The sequence below is a fragment of the Dicentrarchus labrax genome, unplaced genomic scaffold, assembly GCF_905237075.1.
Source record: "Dicentrarchus labrax unplaced genomic scaffold, dlabrax2021, whole genome shotgun sequence".
NCBI classification, from domain to species: Eukaryota; Metazoa; Chordata; class Actinopteri; family Moronidae; genus Dicentrarchus; species Dicentrarchus labrax.
Window position 1 is genome coordinate 16374923 of NW_026136713.1, and position 20551 is coordinate 16395473.

The 20551-nt window shown below is 42.2% G+C and overlaps 1 protein-coding gene across 10 annotated transcripts in view; it reads right to left on the bottom strand.

Annotated features, from left to right (window-relative positions):
- LOC127374887 (rho guanine nucleotide exchange factor 9) overlaps positions 1 to 20551 on the bottom strand; it is a 43593-nt gene that overhangs the window by 18879 nt on the left and 4163 nt on the right. For 5 of the 10 annotated variants that reach the window (XR_007887286.1, XM_051420565.1, XM_051420566.1 and 2 more), the window contains exons 3-5: positions 19879 to 20217; positions 18962 to 19088; positions 18746 to 18852 (exon numbers count right to left, since the gene is read on the bottom strand). Coding sequence is in view for 9 of the 10 variants with exons in the window: in XM_051420565.1 (XP_051276525.1) it covers positions 18746 to 18852; positions 18962 to 19088; positions 19879 to 20217 (573 nt within the window). In the remaining variant the exon portion in view is untranslated. Of the gene's footprint in view, positions 1 to 2792; positions 3001 to 4602; positions 5304 to 18745; positions 18853 to 18961; positions 19089 to 19878; positions 20218 to 20551 lie in introns of those variants that run through there. The other 5 variants (XM_051420569.1, XM_051420573.1, XM_051420571.1 and 2 more) reach the window with 5 other exon arrangements.

The window sequence follows — 20551 nt, forward strand, 5'->3', positions numbered from 1 at the left end:
CATTAGTGGAGAAACAACACAGCGTTCAGAATCACAGCACCAGTCTCCACACAGGGACAGTAATTGGCCCATTATGACATTAGAATAATTACATGTGTTAATGTAATATAAATGCTGAGGAGCAAACAAATGTGAAGGGATAATCTCCCTTCCTTCATGCTGTCACCGGGCCTTGTTATTTTATCTGCAGCACAGTCTTTGACAAAACATGGAAGGATGACTCATCAAATCTTTTCTATTGATTTTAGAATCATGAATAAATAATGTGGACATTATGCGACACTGAAAATAAATGTTTAAGTTGTACAACTGTGTTCCTGCACAATGCACATGAGCAGAGTATTATTTTATGTGCATGCGATGGGCATGGTCCGTAAAGGCATGGAAGCCTAGCCTGTCAGGTTATCAGTATTCTTTAGGGGGTTTGGAGAGGCTAAAGGTTGCTCTCATTAAAGGACAAGAGACAGCGGACAATGTTCCTGAGAAGGACCTGAGTCTGACATCATCCATCTACCAAGCAGCCTCACCATCCATCACACAGGGGCTTTGTTGCCTTGAGACGTGCACAAAGCCACATATATATACACACTCACGTGCAGCCACATTTTCTAACATTTCTAACTTCATATACATTACACCCCTGTATGCATCTGTGGCACAGTTCCAACTGTTTGTTCCAATTGCTCTCTCCAAAGTAGTGTTCATCAGCATTCTCCAGTCCAGAGCAAACCATGCATCCAATCCCTGGGGCTGTGGGCAGAGCAGCCAGCGCTAACCAAGCCTGACAGGAGCTGCTTAGGCTCTAGGTAAGGAGTTATCAAAGGCCTGGAAACAGGGATGTCACATAGATGGACAATAAATTAATTCTTTACTTCTTAAAGATTTTGTATATTAATATTGATTGAGCTACTGGTATTTTGTAGACAGAGCTAGTTCTGTGTTTTTTTTCCTTCAGTCCTTTAAGATTTCTTTGCCTCTTACAAAGTTAAATCCCTGAATGGGAAAACCTTTTAAAATGCACCTCATCACTTCAGCAAAAAAACGCTATTCCTCCTATGTGCTGATGCAGTGTGTGCCATAACGTCCATGAGAAACTGCAGATTGTGTGTTTGTTTGTTGTGTTTCAACCCCCCCCGCCCCCCATGAGAATCTAAGCTCTCGGACTCAGCATCTACGTTACGCCCTCAACCTGTAGACAAGTCTACTTCCCTGATGGCTTACTGAGACAGCTACAGGGGACATAAGCCAATCAGGGCAGAGGAGTGAACATAGGGAGGGACGTCCATGCCTGGAAGGGAAAGAACAGCCGTCGTCATGGCGACAGATGAGGATGCTTCACTGGTATTGACAAGATGATGGGATGAGGCAAGGACACTTCAGGATGCACCAGAATATTTCCCAATTTAGGCGTGCGTGTGTGTGCCTGTGTAAGCAGACACACACACAAGGAAAGAAGAGTAAAGACTGACCACTAAGGACCTGCACTCTGTTATTAAATATTAAAATGACAAAGCAATCCCATTAGAGAATCTAGTGCCATTATATTTCCATATCAATGTAAAATACAAAGGTATATAGTGTAGACCTCTGCATGCAGGTTTTAGATCAAAGATGTAATTGAGCAGGCTGATTCAATCAGATATCACATGGCTGGGAGCTGGGGTAACAATAGCTCCAGCCTATATCTCAAAGCTCTCCACTACAGGAAGAGAGGAGGATTACCGCAAAAACATGTGTCACGCTGCCATGGTAACAGGACCAATGAATAGTACTCAAAAAGAATAAAATATCATTGTTTATTCAGGAAAAGGAGTTTGATTTAAATCATTTATTATCCAAATGGACAGCTAGAGGAAGCCAAATCAGTTCTACTTGACCGTCACCATCTGACATCAGGACCTCTGCCTGAAACAGCACTCACAGAACAGATGAGCCTTGGCACTGAGGTCAGTCTTACTTCTTGCTCCTTCACTGTAATGTCTGCTTGCCCTAATCCACCCACCCCCCTCTCCAACCCCACCTCCAGCACAATCTCTCTGGTCCCCATCAATCTGCTGTAATATAGGCAACAGACAGAAAGAGCGAGGGAGAGGGACAGATAGAGATCCATTCACAGCCAATGTTCCTCCCTGCTCAGTTTTCTCCTTCCCCTCATCCTTCCATCTCCCTAATGAGATCAGCACTGCCCTCACCAATACATTGCATCCTTTTTCCCTCTACATGTCTGAATAAATTAAAAGCATTACATAATCAATCTTCCCAATACCGGCCATAGCACAGCCTCATACCTAGCTTGATCAAATGGCACACAGTAAACACATAGACACACAAACACAGAGAAGTCTTGCCACAATACTCATCATTACCTGTGTGTCTACCAACTGTAATGACCTATGTCATCATTATGGTTACACTGCAGTTACAACATCAAAGATCAGAGGGCGAACCAGCCGTCTTTAAACCGCAAAACCTGTATTTGGGTCAATGCAAATGAATGCAGAGGAATCTATCCCTATACGTGGACATGTATGACAAGGCTTTCTGTTTCATATACAAGCACAGACTGACAAGTACATATGTAAGAATAGAAAGCCGATTCCTTCGCTTATATCATCTTTGCAGCACAACACATCAGCATTCACTGCACTGGCAGCTCCACTGCATTCCAACATCCTCCTCTATCTCTAGCCATAGCACATCTGCACCAAAGCACCTACAGCATCCCTGAGCAAACACACACACACACACACACACACACACACACACACATGCGCGCCTTCAGCCAGCCTTACCATGTTTGTGGCATGTAACTGTTCAGAGAGTGTATGCATGGAGAAGTCCGGTTCATACAATCATGATAATTAAATCTCTTTTGGAAGCGGTCGACGTGATGGTCCTCCGCAAGAGATGAGCCTGCGATGTCGAGTAACAAGATGCTGTATTCCAGAAAGAGGCTTCTCTTTCCGACGCACCGAGTGAGTCTCGCGGTCCGTCCTCCCTGTGTCTGCCAACCCTGTTATGTAATACACTTATACCCTGAGTCTGGGAGCCAATCAAAGACGCTCTGACTAAAACCGGTGAGAAATACACACACATCCTCACTGTTGTCTTGCTCGTGCACACCATCCGCACATTGACACTTCTGACTGCACAGCATTTAACAGAGCTCTATTAGAAGGCACCTGCCCTGGGGGGATTACAAATGTGTGAACACTTGGGATGTGTGCAGGACTCAGATTCAAAAAAGGAACTACAGATAACACCCACCCAGACTATCTCACACACACATGCAACTTAACATGCTCACATGCTTACACGTGAACACACGTGTAAGTAGCACTGTGTTATCACTGCTAACCGACCAAGTCAAAACCACTGCAGTATACTATATTATGATGCTATGTTTACAGTCCTGTGGGAGTCCCTGCTAGGAAGGATGTTTTTGCATTGTACCAGTGATGAAAACACCAGCCCACATGCAACGGCATGTGATAGAGGTATCTGTGTTCATAATACATGACCGCCAAAAAATGACTTTCTACACCTGAAGTACAACACTTACTACTTAACTATAGACACACAGAAAACACACAGCACTTAGCCATGAGTGTGAGAGAGCACATACAGTATCTTCACAAAACCTAGCCAGCCTACCATCCCTATTAATAGGACTGTCATGGGCGGCTCTGGGATAGGCTTTTAGCATATCTATTTCTGACATTCATTCAACATTCATGACACCTGCCTCCAATCCTTTATTACATTATGCCACTGTATGGGAAGAAAAAAAAGAATAGGCATTTTTATCTCCATCTGACATTCGGTTTCACTTTGAGAACATTGGATTTGTAGGAAATATGCACTTACAGTGATATATTTTTTATCAGTCACTATTTAGGGACCAGGTGTGATAAAGTGTGGGCTTCAGAAACAGGTGCCACATTGAAATGTTACAAACAGGAGAAATGTTAATATTGTGGGCTATGAAATGGGAGCTCAGTTTAGCTGCATCTAAAATGGGGGAAACCTGGAGTGATGGAGGCCCTCCTTTATTAGGCCTAGCCCTGCCTGCTATTGGTCCCTGTTCAGCTGAGATTACAATGGTCCTCCAGAGTCTATGATCAGCAGCACAAACCTCTCACTTGCACCACAATTTGCTCCAAACATCACATTTATTCCAGTGCAGAGATCACTGCTCAGCTATTAGCTGCCATATTGTGGATGTGGCTACGGTGGCTCACAATAGGAAAACAAGTCCTGACGCAGCAGTAGGCTGTGGTTAAAAAAATACCATCAGATTGATATTTTCATCTAAATATCAAATTATTATATACTAAAATGAATCCATGCGCATAATCCACAGTATACAACATGGAGGAGAGAGGGAGATCGACGTGGTGGAGGAGGAGGGGGGGGGGGGACATGTTTATATGTGGGGGATATGAATTTCCAGTCACCACAGAAAAGGTAAGAGCATCACAGATCTGTATCCGCACAACTACGACCACCACCAGACAACACTAGCTATCACAAACGGTGAGAGGACACAAGACATAACGAAGGATTGGGGAGGGGGGGTAACAGAAATACATTATGTTGTACCAACGTCATTCATTTCAACGCGTAGCCGTGATGGAGCGCCGGGTGTCCCCGCTCTCGACCAACGCGCACTGCCTTTCTCTCCTCTCCTGTGTGAAAGTGCGGTGCGCTGCGAACCGGGCCCCAAGCGCAGATCCATTAACGAGTACCGAGGATGAACATCAACAGCACGTTCACAAGCACCAGAACCGCGATCACCGTAAACACCACGCAAGTCTGGACATCCAAGGCCATGGCGCAGCGCTGCGGGCCGATGCTGAGATGCGCTCTCAGTGACGGGCGGTATTCAGCTCTCCCGTCAAGACACGTAGCCTCAAAAGCGACCGAGAAATCCACCATTACAGTTAGGCAAGAAATGAAAAAAAAAAAAGATTCCCCTACGCCTCTTCACACTACGCGATGTAATTCATAAAGGCACGGGAAGAGATGCATCATCCTCACCATCATCATCGTCATCAGTCTGCACCGCGATTTCTCCCCGCTAGTCAACACCTGCCGGTGTTTCGCCTCTTCCCCTAAACCAACCGACTCTCAGGCCAATAGATTCTCAAAGCAAACAAGAGAGAAGCTGTGCGCAGGCTGTTCGCAGCTGCCGAGCTGCCTTCCGGTGAGTGGGGACCGCAGAGAGATCGGCTGTGAGGCTGAGAGGCGGTCCTGTATTAATACAGATCAGCGCTCCACTGCTAGACTACCGGCATCAGCCATCACCTACAGTCGGGGGAGGGGCACAGCCAGCCCCTCGCTGACTACATCGACCACAGAGGCCAAAATCATAACCTCATTCATCTCCCACCCAATCTAAAAATATCGCCGTGCCCTGGTGATTTATCATTTATCATTAACAGCCCGTGATGAGGGAGAATAAATGTCAGAATAATGGATGCACGTTCCTCAAAGTGATCACCATCTTATAATTTTATTGGCATAATGTCAGCTCTTCTGCCACTTTGTTTTTGACCAGACATCCATCAGATACAATGTGCCCAGTTGATCTGATAATCAACCACTTTTACACTCAAGCATCACTGATGCAAGCAGCAATCACTTACAGGTGCCTTCCATGGTAGTTCAGTAGTGACCCCAAATAAAATGAAAACATAGTTTGACTCTTTGTTTGAGAGGTTGCAATCTAAATCTTTTTATAAAATACATTTTTAGATAGGCAGTTCTCAACCACATTCAGTTATCATATCACAACAGTAGGATCAGAAACATGTGATGATGTTTGGGGCAGTACATGGTCATGACAGGGAAATGTTTGGTAGCCTGACCTTATAAGTAAGTTCATGTTTAAAATACACATTTGTGTATGCTTTAAAATTTGAACAATGATCTTCAAAAAATCTGGGTTAAGTATTATTAATGCATAAAAAGAAAGAGGGGAAGAAAAGCAAGAATTATAATTATCTCAATACAAAATGCAGAACACAAAGTTCTGGACAGCAGCTATAAAGGTTGCAAGGTGTTTCAAATTTAATACTCTTCCTCTGACAGCATTACAAGGTTTATGCTGACGCAACTACAGAAGTAAGATGGTAGGAAGTGACATCAATAACCTACATTATTCATAACCTGCTTGCCAATAATAATGTTGAGTGCAAAACATGTTTTGTGAATATTGTAATATTACAATTTGCATTAATTACTACATAGTAATTATGTTAATTTAGTATTACACTTCCATAAAGGGGAACTTGCATAGGACAGATTAAAACTCCACTCCCCCAGTTTGTAATGTAGGCTTTCTGTTCAAAAATGTGCAATCCCTAGTTGTAATAACATCATCAGGGGTATTTTCTTACACTTCCTCCACAGGCTGGGTGGGGTACTCCCTGTGACTTGTAAACTGATGTGTAAAATCAGTGAAGCTCCTCTTTAATTGAATAACATAACAGTGCAAAGTGTTAATGACACTCTATATTGTAATGAGACTAGGATAAAGTGCTTTTTAAGCATTTTGTGGATACATTTAAACCGTTTAAATTGAGTATGCTGAGGCAACACATCACATGCACACAAACCTGGATTTATATGCTCAAAATATAGGGAGGGAAATATACAATGGATTCCAAATGGCCAAATGGCTCATTATCACCACTGAGGTGCCATTGAGCAAACCAGTTCACCTCAAACTGTGGAGCTGCTCTGTGTCCCACAGATCAGAGGCAACCTCCAGATGTGAAGGTGTGGAATAAAGGTGCAAAAACATGGCTGAAAGCTGACACATGCACATCTCCATGTATCTGCAGTCCTCTAAACTAAACAAGCAAAACAATAATTTGTAGAACAGGGAAATATATTCAGAAGCACTGAGGTGTGGCCAATACTTATAGTGAATCTCATTTCCAAGCCCCAAGGAAAAGTGATGAGCGGTAATGCGATAATCATGTGACGCTCGGGGCCCAGAAAGACATTATGACATACACAGACTTTGCAAGGGAAACGACTATAAAACAGAGTAACAGTTTCCTGAGCGTCACACACATTCAAAAACCACCCCAAATAGTCACAACGAATATAATTTTGGCTCAATATAATTTTAAAGGTCACGACTGAGCTGTATGAAGATATTATTCCCTTGAATTAATTCGTTTTATGACAGGAAAAAGGTAGCAAAATGTCAGTGGAAACTGCTCAAAGCTTTTCTGAAGCTGCCATTCCATATGCTCAATATGTTCCAAACTGTCACATTTGCACTGACATACAGCTAAATGAACAAATTCTGGTCGCTTGCTTAACTTTTTTACGCTCAGGGCCAAGATAAACAAGCATAGTTGCAGGTGGATTTCTTTTGGCAAATATATGACTGTTCCGAAACATACTGAGCATATGGATGGATACTGGAGAAGTGGTTTGTGCTTCAGGAGTGTTCTGAAAAGTTTGGACACCTTTCTTCGCCAAGAAACTGCTGCTGTTACAAACTTTTCAGAGCCACGTGTTTTCTCAGTGCAGTATCCCTTTAAGCCTCAGCGTTGCGAGTGTTGTGAGTGACAAGACACAATGGCTCCAGCTCCCATCTGATGCACGTGTTTGCCATTGGCATGCACATCCTTATTTCGGCCTCCATGTTCACAGTGACATTAAGGTGAACGCTGCATTATGAGCGCATCCCAGCATGCAGCACTTGTCCCGGTGTCCACGCCTCTCATTGTTGGCAGATTAGGAAGAGAGCACAACATGATTGTGAATGAATTCATACAGGAGAATCAGCTCAGTTCAGCGTGCGCACTCCCAAACCAGCCGCTGCCTAGTCAACCATCCAACACACGCACAGACACAAAAACCCCTCTCCAAACTACGCTCTGTCTTCACATTTGGCTGAGAGCTTTGGGATGGATCAAAAGACCTCAGAATAAGTTTAAAAGAATAACACCAAAGGAGTGCACTATATCAGTATTTTTAAAGCCATAAATAATTTCCAGGGCACTTTCTGCACATACATGCTGATAAAAGCAATGGCTCCTGAAAGCCAGGCTTTCAGAGAGTTGCAGAGAGCTGTACGAGGCATCACAGCTGAGATATGACAACCGTCCTCAAACAAGCTTTTTTTCCTGCTCTGTGCTTGTGTGTGTGCATGTGTGTGTGAAACGCAGAGCGAGCAGATTACATAAGCCTGCCCTACCTCTGTGGGCTCCCTCTCCAATCTCCCTGACATTTAGACAACAAAGGTCACATCTGAAAGTCTAAATCTGCACAGACACCAATGCTAATATACTCATACATATACAAAGAGAGGGAGAGTTTGTAAAAACGGCAGAATATCTCCCACAGCACAGAATCACATGTTAAATAAGACTGAACTTAAACCTACTGTATGTGAATTACATACACAACAAGCACAGTTGACTTGCATCGTTTTCCGGGCAGTCGTTATTGTGAGGGATTTGTATTATTATAGTATAACTGGGGTTTGACCATTTTTATGCCAACTATTTTGAAACGTTTTTAATGTAATGTAATGCAGTCGAACCTAAAAACAAATTATGAACTCAAAAATTACATGGATTTTGAAAATAATTTAAAAAGAAATTCCCAGCTCATCCAACAGTATGCTGTGTAGTTGGGTCAACACTTATTTTAACACAGTTGCAGCATTCTAAAGCTTAAGCTTCAGTGTTCATGTTACTGTGTCCCCCAAACAAAGACCAGAATATGCAAGCTTGCACCACACCTATCAGTATTCCCGGTGGAAATTGATATATAATGAATGAATGAATGAAGATCAAATCTGCAGCATGTTCTTTCCTGTCTGGGTTATGACTGCTTTGTGCCTTCCATTTATTACATATTTTTGTAATTTATCAAGTTATGGGTCCAGAGTTAAACAGGACAAGCAGAGCAATTCAGATCCCTCCATTGTTTCATGGATCTATCTCAGATTATCTATACCAGTGGTTCTCAACCTGGGGCCAGAAAAATAGGAAAAATTTAGTTAGCCCAATGAGAGGATGTATAAGAATGACTACTTAGTTCATAGGTTTCACACTCAATGTAAATCTCCAAATCTTCAGTATAGACAATTATGGAATAGCTAAATCTTATGAGACGGGGGTCCCTGAGTCTACATCTACTCAAAAACGGGTCCACGGCCTGATGTGTATCAGATTGGGGATCCTTGGCAACTAAAATGTTGAGAACCTCTGGTCTACGCTATTGTCCACTGTAACTTCAAGGGGAGGTGGCTTTGTAAATACCTGACCCACCCTAAAAAACCTACAACAACCATAATGCACCGGGCCAATTCCCTTCCAAGGCCACTCCTACTCCTGCTGAAGTATAAACCTCCACAACTGCTACAAACAGCCTTTCAGAGCTAACATTAGGCTAAAATCTGATAGCACTAACAAACTGGAGCAGCATATGTGCTAAGCTAGTCTTGAATGGGCCTCATAAAAAACGGGTATTGTATGTTTTCACGCTGCCATGTTAGCAACAAGACACTGCCGCTATTTTCCAGTTTCTTTTCGGCACCCGGAGGAGGAGCCATCCTTCTCCTCATATGACTGTCCAAAAGATGCATAAGTACAGTCTGCAGTTTGAACTTCAAAAAAGAAATGCGTCATCAGGCTTTTGCTGACAAATGAGAGGGGAGCTCTAGGCAAAGTGGAGGGAAGTTCATGAACATTATTCATTTGTGTGTACTACCCACATTGTAATGATACAAAGCTTGTTGAAAATCGTTTCCATTTAATGCTTTTCTATGAGGTCAATCCTCGCTTGCCCCTGATCCGGAGAAACATAAAAATGTAACTTTGCTTTGTGGTTGTGTACTCTGTATCACAAGGTTCTGATAAAATGTCTATTACTGCAGCCACTGCACCAAACTAACAGTCAATCTCATGATCTCACCCTTTATCCTCACTTGTGAAAATGACCCTGAACCCCTTCCAGAGAAGCAGCTGCTCACTCCCCACTTGATTGGGACATCTTTCCCCCGTGAGAGAACTACTCCAGTGCGCATCGGATACCACGGCCCAATTAAACCAAAGAGAGAAGATCATCTGCAAATAACAGAGGCTGATCTAATGTCATCAAACTGGACTCTCTCCAGACCTCGAGTGTGCCTCAATATCCTGTCAATGAATATTACAAACAGATGTGAGTACAAAGCACATCCTCGACACCTTCCTTGAACAAAGTTGATGCAATGCTCCCGAAAAAGCGTGGTGTAATTATACCATTGCCGCAGAGCAATAATTCCAAATTCATGCCTCAGGGCAATATCCACTCATAATAGTTAGTAGTATCCTGGTAGGATGTAGGCAGGAAGCTCTGCTACTTTAGGGAGTGGTCATTTTCTACAATATTGGCATCATCCATTACTGCCACACTGACAACCATATGAGTAATAACAACTGCACCTCTCACCTTAAGATGAAGTACTATAAAAAAAGACCCATACTCTATTTTTTAAGCATTAAGTCCACCACCAGTAAGAACTGCATAAACCAAACTCTTTAAGTTTAATTCAACACATTTATTTCATCTCTTTTTTTGCAAATTTAGTCAAATTCTTTATAAAGTCTCACTGAATAAGACTATACATTTCAGTGCTAGCAAATCAATCTGTCTGTGGTCAGTCAAGTATTTGGCGAATGGGAGCCAAAGCCCACCACGCCCATTTCCCCTTCAGTCTGCTCCAATTCTTTTGTTCCCCTCCCATCCCCACACAACCACACTGACGTCCTGCTTCCTCCCAGGCCTTCCAACCACAAAGCGCCCTAAAAATAAATTGCTGGACTTTTCCTGAACACAGTTTTGTCACCATTGTTCAGACATCAGCTGTTTATTCGTTCAGCTCAATTTGGCTGCTGGTGTGAAGGCAAGTCAGTGGGTCAGAGCAAAGTAAATTTTAAGAAATAGTAAGAGATAGATGAGATAAAAGAGGTAGGTCATGCCAAGTAGGGTGGAGAAATTAGGGTTAAAGTCATCACGAGTGATATCACAACATTCCTAGACCTAACAGCTTTAGGAGAAAACCTTCCTGCTCATTCATGACATAGCCATGGGACCAGTAAAAATGAATTATTATTTAATGATTAACCAGTGCAATATCTGTGTGTTCTGGAGGCTGCAGAACAAGATGAATCTTCCCTGCGAATGTGTTCTTTATGTCTGCCCCTAGTGAGTATGCATAATATTTTGAAGTTCTAGCAGAGAAAGAGAAGACACAAAGTCATTGTATAAACACTGACAGAATTTAGGGTATGTAAAGTCGCTAGTGGAATAAAAAAGTATTTTAAAGACAAGCTTACAGAGGAGAAACATAATATGAGGCTAATTTAATATACGTCTCACCTGTTTTCCACACTTCTGTGACGGAAACTCATTACTGTGCTACTCTGATAATTGTATTTTATTTGCTAAAGGAAGTAGGTTAACTGTGGCATTAATGGCTGAAAGCATACAATACAGAGAACTCCAACTCAGCACTGCCATCCTGTACCTCTATTAAAAATCCAAATAACACTGGAACCACTGGGGGGAACTCTCACTGTTTGCTGACAGTGCATACTTGACTTTTCCCATCAAACTGTAAAACGGAATAGTGCGTCATTTGGGGATTTACACTTATTTGCTTTCTTGCCTGCAGTTACATCTTATCTACACTGGTTGCCTGGCAATATCGCATTGACGCTAAGACCTGAGGTGACTGCTCCCGCCCAAGAAATAGGACTTATTGGAGGTATAATAGGAGATATAACATGTTAATTAATGAGCTTTAGGGGTAAGCAGATTGTGTCTTTTGGACAGAGCCAGGCTAGCTGTTTCCCCCTTCTTCTACCGAGCTAAGCTAAACAGCTGCTGGCCGTAGCTTCATATTTATCCTGCAGACATGAAAAAGTTATCAATCTTTTCATCTAATCTTGACAAGAAACAATAAGCATATTTTTCCAAAATGTTGAGTGTATAATCATTACATCTTAAAAAATAATAGAGAAGCCATTATAGTATCAGATTATATCCTTATTATTATATATTATAACACTTTCACAGCAGTTCACTTCATCTAGATGACCTATTCACCACTATTCATTTGATTTTATCAACATTTTATTATCATTTGATCTTCTTCTCTGACTAGTGGTCTTAATGTCACTTGATTTGCACACATGCTGACTTCATTACCTATTCATTAATACAACTATTGGTCCTTCTTAACAGTAGGAGATACATTAGATTACAAAGAGTTCTTAACATTTTCAAACTGAAATCCCTAAAGCTCTCCACTCTTCAGTGAAGGTGTGGTAAGTCTGAAATGTCTGTAAAATCTCCCACAGAGGGGAAAGAGTGTCTCTGCTAAAAGACACTGTAACAAGCTCCCTTAAGACAGGATTGTAACTTTTCACAAACTGCAACAAAAAGGAAGCATTAAGAAACACTGTTGAAAATACAGACTGTTATTTATTTATGTTTCTGTTCTCCATCGGTGCCAGTGGGTACTTAAATAAAGCCCAAAGATTGGTCATTTGAGAGCCCAGCTGTGGTTGCGGGATAAAATTGAATGACCTATGCTAGGATTTGGTTGGTTGCCTAAGCCAGCACTGCTTTACTGTACTTCTACTGTGCGGGCTGTGAGTGCGCTGAGTGAGCTCACTAGTGTCATCATTCATCAGAGCACTGTCAGCCACCTGCGGCCCAAAACACTGGGAGGTAAGAGGAGTAGTGCCTTACCACCATCCAACCAGAGTTTTCTGGCTGCTGCATTTGCATGCACTATGTGTTGGATATTTGTACTGTGGAGCTTTGGGGGCAGAGTATTGTATATTTTATTGTAAAATTATTTGGTGAGGCTAGTCATCTGAGAGACAATGGAGCACTTTTTTTTGGCAATAAACAGCCTGCTCACTGTAATCAACCATCATGCCCACTAGATGCCATAGATGTGTAAGTCACTATAAGGTGGGTTGGGTACATCTCCACCTGTCCTCTGAGCTAAAATGATTTTACATTCTCACTGCTTCCACGCCATGAGAGTTCAAAAGCAGAATATCGGATTGAAATGCAAAACTCTGCAGTGAAGCCATATTTGGGTGCAAGGTTGTTTGGCATTCTGTGTTTCTCAGCATCTTACTTTCTGTTGATAGGTCAATTCCTACCATCAAAGACTTCATAGACTACACCTGGTATAGTGCTGTCCTGTATAACATTCACTAACAAGCTTGCCATCTAAAATATATGACTGCACACACTCTCATACTCACACACACACACACACACACACACACACACACACACACTCACACACACAACAGGTTGCAGGAAGCAGGTGTTTTCACATGCCTGGAGGGAGGAACGGGATGGAGTGAATAAAGGGGAGATGAGGTGAGGGAGCGAAGAAAAAACAGTGGGGGAGAGAAAACTTGATCTGGGGAGAGGAGAGAACAGAGATGGAAGGATGGAGGCAGGGATGACGAGTTCTGAGGTCAGGAAGAAAGGGAGGCGGATGGAGAGGGGAAGGAGGAACAACTACAAGGAGGGGGTTGCATAATACGTGTATGTGATGGAGGGTTTTCTCTGACGCTGCATGTGGTGTAGCAGGAAGCCAGAGAGGTCAGAGGCAGAAAGTTAAACTAAATAATGTACACAAGAAGTGGCAGCTGCCAGAAAAATCCAGCCCATCTTTCACAGAGGCCTGCAGGATACATTCTAACTAGCTGAATACTATACAGGCAGTTAGCTTCTGTCTCATTATTTTAGGACAACAACAAAGTGACCATGGCTGGAGCTATGTATTCTATTCAGGGTACAAATACTCAATTAACATATATTTAGATCACAGCAGTTGTTTCTTTTTTCACAAAGAAAACCCCAATTACTTAAAATTCACCCCAATTACTTACTTCCCACTTGACAGACAAGATTTCTTCTGAGCTCAAAAAAGAGAAGAACTGGATAACTGTAACTGCTACATCTTAGTGTAATGCCTATTCATAGTTCTAAATCTAAGAATCAAATATGAAAGAGTAAATGATCTTTAAGTAAATGTGAAAAAAGTACTTTTACTAAAAAGGCACTTGATTACAACAAAGAGCTGCATACAGCGTGTTTTTTCAAATAATTCATAAATAATCAGGATGCTGCATTTACCTGCTCAGTATTTTGTGTTAATTATGAAAATTATGAATGTGTACATTATTTGTGGGAAATTTCCAAATAAGGAAGGTTGAGTTGGCACAGTTTTAAAGACACAGGCAATTATGCAAAACAGACATGATCCCCAAGACAACAGGCAGCATATATTAGCCTGTATGTTGACAAAGCAGCAAGATGACAACCCCTAATCAGGTCTGAATAATGTATTGGCACCTTGGCTGAGTGTAAATACTTGCCAGCCTAGTTTCCTCAGTTTTTTGTCCCCAATGTCAATGTTGGTTACATTTGTTAGCTAGTATTTGAGCTGACCATGGATGTAATAACAGTGCAATGGCCACATTACGCTTCAGAGAATATTAATTTTGAATGTATGTAGGATTAATGATGTTCATCATGAATCATTTTTGTATTTTATGAACTATCTACTTAAAATTTGAATGATTTTGTGCCTACTAAAATTCCAGCTTTCTCAGCTATAGACATAATTATTAAGTATCTTAGTACTCAAGTTAAGTCAATTTTATTTATACAGCCCTAAAAAACACAAATTTGCCTCAATAGATGCTGCAAATATATATGAAGAATATGGATCCGGGAACGTGTCAAAAAACATCCACTAAACACTGACAGGACCTGGGCCTCATGACCTCTTCTCTAAAATGCAGTATTGTAGAGAAAAATTCGATTGTAATGAGACATGGAAATATACAATACACAGCTATTATTATAGTCAGGTAAAAAGTTAAAGTTGTAAAAAAGAAAGGCTACAGTAAAAGTTAATAGTGGCATTAATACACACCTAAAAATCTCTCTGTGAAAGTCAACTGTAACACATTTCAGCCTGTGGGGTGTCTGCTCTAAGACGGTGCTGTCAGATGATAAGGGATCATCATATTACCAAACACAAGGTGACATTCTTCTGTGTTGACTCACGTCCAGAAAAAGTCTTTATCCTAATATAAACCTGTCAAATAGCCATGAAAATAAACACTGTATTACACAAACTGTAGAAGCTAATGACTGTGGGTAAAATCACCTGAGCAGGCTGGGAAAGACATCACAAATGACACAACTGATGCTGAATAACAAGCACCGGAGTGCCTTAGGCCTTAAATAGTCTCATAACAAAAATCACTGCATGTTGTGACATTACTGAAACCATCCACCAATATATCTCCACTGTCCTACTGTGGCAGCGGCATAACATAGATGGAGTAATAATGGAAGGATAGAAATACAGGCTCTGATGAGGTATTTTAAAAAAAAGAATGTGCTCCAAGAAAGCACAAGCACAAATAGGTACGTGCACAGGCATGCATGATCTGACAAAACACAGATGCGGAGATACTGTAAAACAGGATACACCAGTGAGTAAGAGAATTAACACACGGCACTGTTCCTCCAGTCCCTGGGAACATGCAGCCATCTGAAAGAAAAGTGGAAATGGCTTTTGTAGGGAGCAAAGGAAACCCTCTCAACAGTTATATAAGAGAAAAGGCCCTGAGCCTATCTGTGTCTCTCTCTCTCTCTAACACACACACAAAAACACACACACCACATAAGCATGGAGTTGCACGCCTATGCATACAACAACAACAACAACACACACCTGACAGGCAAGAACCCATTCTTTAGAAGAAACAGCCTAGGGAGACTCTGACACAACCACCTGCTCAGATTCAGTCAGCGGCACTAGTATTTATCAGAACCCACTGCATTCTACAAAACAGTATTAGCTGGTGGCTGCAGTAAGTCACAGCAGATATGTGCCTGTACCTTGGCAGGGGAATGATGTTGAATGAACACTTATAAAGGACAGGATTCTAGGTCGCCTGTGGCTCAGAGTGTGGACTGTACATACATGCAGTTATTTTGAGGAAGACCTATTCCTATGGTTTGTCTCACAGGGCTCTAAAATAAAGCCCTGGGTGAAGCAAGTGCCACACATTCACAGTGTGTTTGACAGAGATATCACTAGCCAGTGCTATTCATTCCTCACCAAATAATGAGGTCGTCAGTGCAATGACTCATACACCCTGACAGATGAATTCTGAATACATCAGGAGAGCATGTGAAGTGTGTGCGTTGTGAAGAGGGTGTATCATAGGGGCTGAGGCCTAGAAGGCAGATGAAAACTGAAACTATGCGTATATGGTTAAATTAACATATATGAGCGTTGGTGCTCCCCACGTGTGTATAAAGTGTCTCTATAAGTAGTTGTTCAACTCAGATTTGTCCTTTTTCATCACTGCCCTACTATTTTCCCAACTAGCCACTGCCTGCTGACTCATGCGTTCATAATAAATAGATAGCATTGCATAATATGATTATGACCAGACAGACCTAGGTTAGCCCAAACTTAATCGTATAAGATTTCTGTTGAAACTCTTAATCTGCGTGAAGTCCTTAATAAGACAGTCCCCCTTTCTGACAAGTTGTCAGCAGAGCTTCGGGCACAGCATTAGTAACACACAGGAAACTGTCCTCTCATCTGCATAGGAATTAACAAAGACTTTGTTAGAGGAGAGGAGAGGAGAGGAGAGGAGAGGAGAGAAGTGGAGAGGAGAGGAGAGGAAAGGAGAGGAGAGGGCAGTGACTGGGGGAGAAATCCATTTAAATGAAAGGGAGAAGAGAGGCGTCAGCATTAGCAGTTAATCCACTGCAGTGAGAATGCTTTCTCTCTGTCTGCGGCCTCTAGGCTCCAGTCATCCTAACAGGAAGACTGTAACATACACTGCACTGTACCACAAACAACAGATCTGATCCTGACATGAGATCCACACCAAATAAACAATGCATTACTTACCAGAAATAAGACAGCAACACACAGATTTAATGTAGAAGAATTATCCATCCATGTGACTGCACTACAGCTGAGTTACCATGTTATGGTTATGTCATATTGTGCGTATACAGTGTATATATATATATATATGCTACCTCGATGCTCAAGATGCAGTCATAGCTTCAGAGCCCACTACAAATGAACTTCCCTCACCATTCAAATACACACAAGACATTTGCAGTGTTATGAGTCCACGGTCCCTACCCCAGGGGAGGGCCACGACACAAAAGTGCACATACAAAGGGAGCATCTCTCTTCCCCTCTCTGATTCTCTCCCACCCCTTTTTCTCTCTCTCACCCACACACTTTCTCTATTTAGCTCACACTTAAAAAGGCTGCCTAAAGATAGAAGCAAGAAGATGAACAGGAGCCAGCGAGTGTCATGGCAACAACGTGCAGCGGCTCACAAACACTATTTAGACCAGCAAGAAAAAGTTAGAATCAAAGCTTAAATGCAGTAGTATCACCACAAAGACACAGTTTACTAAATTTCAATGCGAAGACGTGCCAGGACTGAAAGCCCGGGGCTCATAATTCAACAGCTGAGCAGACAGCATATCTCATGAAAATGGACTACTTATTGTACTACAAATGGTGTGTAGTTAATCCTTACTGACTCCCTGTAAATAGTTTGATTTGGAGTCTATTGTAGAAAAGCTCTACCCACATAACTTCCCAATATTGTGCATACTTCTTACACAGTTACACAGAGCATATATTTTAGTATTTACACTTCTCTTATACTAAATGTTAATGAATATGTATTTATATAATTCTAAATGAAACGTGCTATGAAACATTATGCATGATGTTCTTCACTCAATGATAGAAAAACAGAGGAGTCGATGAAACTCAGCAGAGATTCAATTTAGCATGATCAAATAATAATGTAAATAGTGTTAAGCCCTATGCATTGCAGTTCTGTAGGTATAGATGTTGGACACAATCCCAGAAATGTTCACTACCCCGTCAGGATGTTTCAGAGAAACTCTGCATCTCCTTCCACTAGAATCCCCCTGAGGCCACTTGCACATCAAAGCACGGATTCTGAAATGCCTGGTTTCACTTCCTGCGTAGTATTACTCCAACGTACTCTGAAGCTAATTTTACACAACTGACAAGGACACGTTACACTTCTCACAGATGCCAGCACACCAGGTATATGAAAACGATTTCATGTCATTCTTTTTTCTGCTGTGAAATTCAGTCCATTTGTCTGCATGTGCCCTCGTCAGTGGAAAAAAAACATCTGAAATGTTGGGTACCCAGTTCAGGATGAGTAATGGCCTAAGAGTACTAGATGACATTAATCCACATGGCCAACATCTTCACGGATCAGTTCCTTCATTATCTGATATGAAACATTGACCAGAGCGCTGTCATAGCCACATTATGTGTTAAAAGTTAAATGTTACCAGTGTGAGTGAGAGGTTATTCATTTAAAGATCCTATTATCTCATCTACATATGCTCATATATGTGACAGGTGAACAAACTCAGTGTGACATGGGCGTGTGAGTGAGTGTAAAGACACTTAGTATCGTATATATGGCTGTCACAGTAGTTGTTATAAATTTGTACACAAAGCGCTTTTTATAAATCACTCTAAAGGCCTTGAAAGCTTGACAGAATGAAGAGTAGAAGCAGTAACTAGATCGATCTGTATTTATGTGTGTATGTTCATGAGGCAGTGTGTTCGACTCACAATGTTGACTTGCAGTGGTTCAGAACCAGGTCTTAACAGCCTCCTTCTCCTGCAGCTTCCAGAGCCTCCAGACCGCAGACGCACTGATGATGACGACTGACCCATGTCTGGGGGACAGACACGTGCAGACAGACGGGCAAACAGATGATCAATTTAACAAACACACATCAATCAACAGTCTGCATATCAATGTCAAATAAAAATATGCAATGGTACCTGACTGTGGCAGGAGCAGCGCCAAGGCAGTGAGAGTGCTCGGGGCTAGCGGCAGGGAGCGGCACCGCTGGAGAGATGCCCTGAGTGGGGGCTCTAGCGGTGACACACCCGGGGGGCGAGACAAGGCCTAGAGGGTACTGAGTAGTTAGGGCATCTCCTGTATTCCATACAGAGTTACTTCGATGCACACACTCACACACACAAGGTTGAATGCACACATCTCCCTGCCCTTCACGTTCAAAAAAATTCTTCCTTACTGCCTTGTCCCCTTTTTTGCAGTGAATTAAAGTATTTCACATTCAGCAAGTCTATTCTGGTGCATTGGTCGGTGTGCATGCCCTGCAGCAAACCATGAGAGACTATACATCATGCCAACCGGGCGGTCTCTCAGGTTAAAATGAACTGACTCTGAGTTAGGGCAACGAGAGGTAGAGCTTATGGGAGCGATGAGGCAGAAAATTGGCCACAGAGAAAGACAGAGAGTGAGGGAGAGAGAATCAGAAGCCACAAAGAAAGAAAGAGAAAGAAAGGGAGAGAGAAAAGGAGAAAGGGAGGGTAAGGGGGAGGTGAGCTGAGGGAAAAGCGGCATCCAGAAATACAGGCCTTTATAAATGGGGCAGAGCATGCATGCATTGTTGCAGCTAACAGTGAGTGGTGTATAAATACTAGGTTAGTACTGGGCTGCCCTTCAAAGTCTGTAGTGTGTGTTTGATTCATTATGGGCTTGGGCTATATTTATCAGTGAGTTGGTGGATACTACTAGTGAGACTATGCCTTCTTTCATTTTTTCAGTCTACTGGATATACATACATTTATACTAGATATTTATGGGACTGCTTATTTGAAAATGTTTATGTCATTGTTGACCCTCAGTGAAATTATGCATAAATGCTTGTGTCTGTCATTGGACATCTTACTCTGTGGTGCAGCTCCGTGGACTGCGTCTCCCTAGTAACACTGGTCTCTATGACAGAGCAAGGCCTGGAGCGAGCAGTCATCCGTCTCTGCCCCGGGGAGTGTTGCATGGTGGGAGCAGGCCTGCGTCTCCGCCGGCATAGTGAGCCAACCTCACTATAATGGTTGTAGAGCTCTCGGTCCGGGTTGGGCCTCCACAGGTCCAGTACAGCTGAGGCCGGGCGAGGACGAGGGCGCAGGGGCTTGTGAGGTACAGAGGTCTTCTCTGTGCTAGAGTGGGGCACGACTTGTCCCGGCTGTCTTACACTGCAGCCTGTCTGGCTGGCAATCTGCTCACACAGCTGTGATTGGCACAGATACTCAGCAATTTGGCCCAGATAAAGGTGCAACAATGTATTTCTTGTGTAGGGAATTAGGAGGCATGTCTCTATAGATTAAACAAAATATACCCCATAATTCCTTTAATTCTTTTTTAAAAATATTCTATTAGCCATGAGCACATGTTCCTAATTGCAATGCATCAGTAGCTAACCACAAGTGCCAAGACTGCTCTTTACGGGCAGTAAAATTACAGACAAGGAAAAAAAATACAATAGACAGGTGGATTTAATATGCTAACGGTTGGTGATTAGGGAGGAGGATTTTCCTGGACTCATCATTTCTCCTAAACTATTG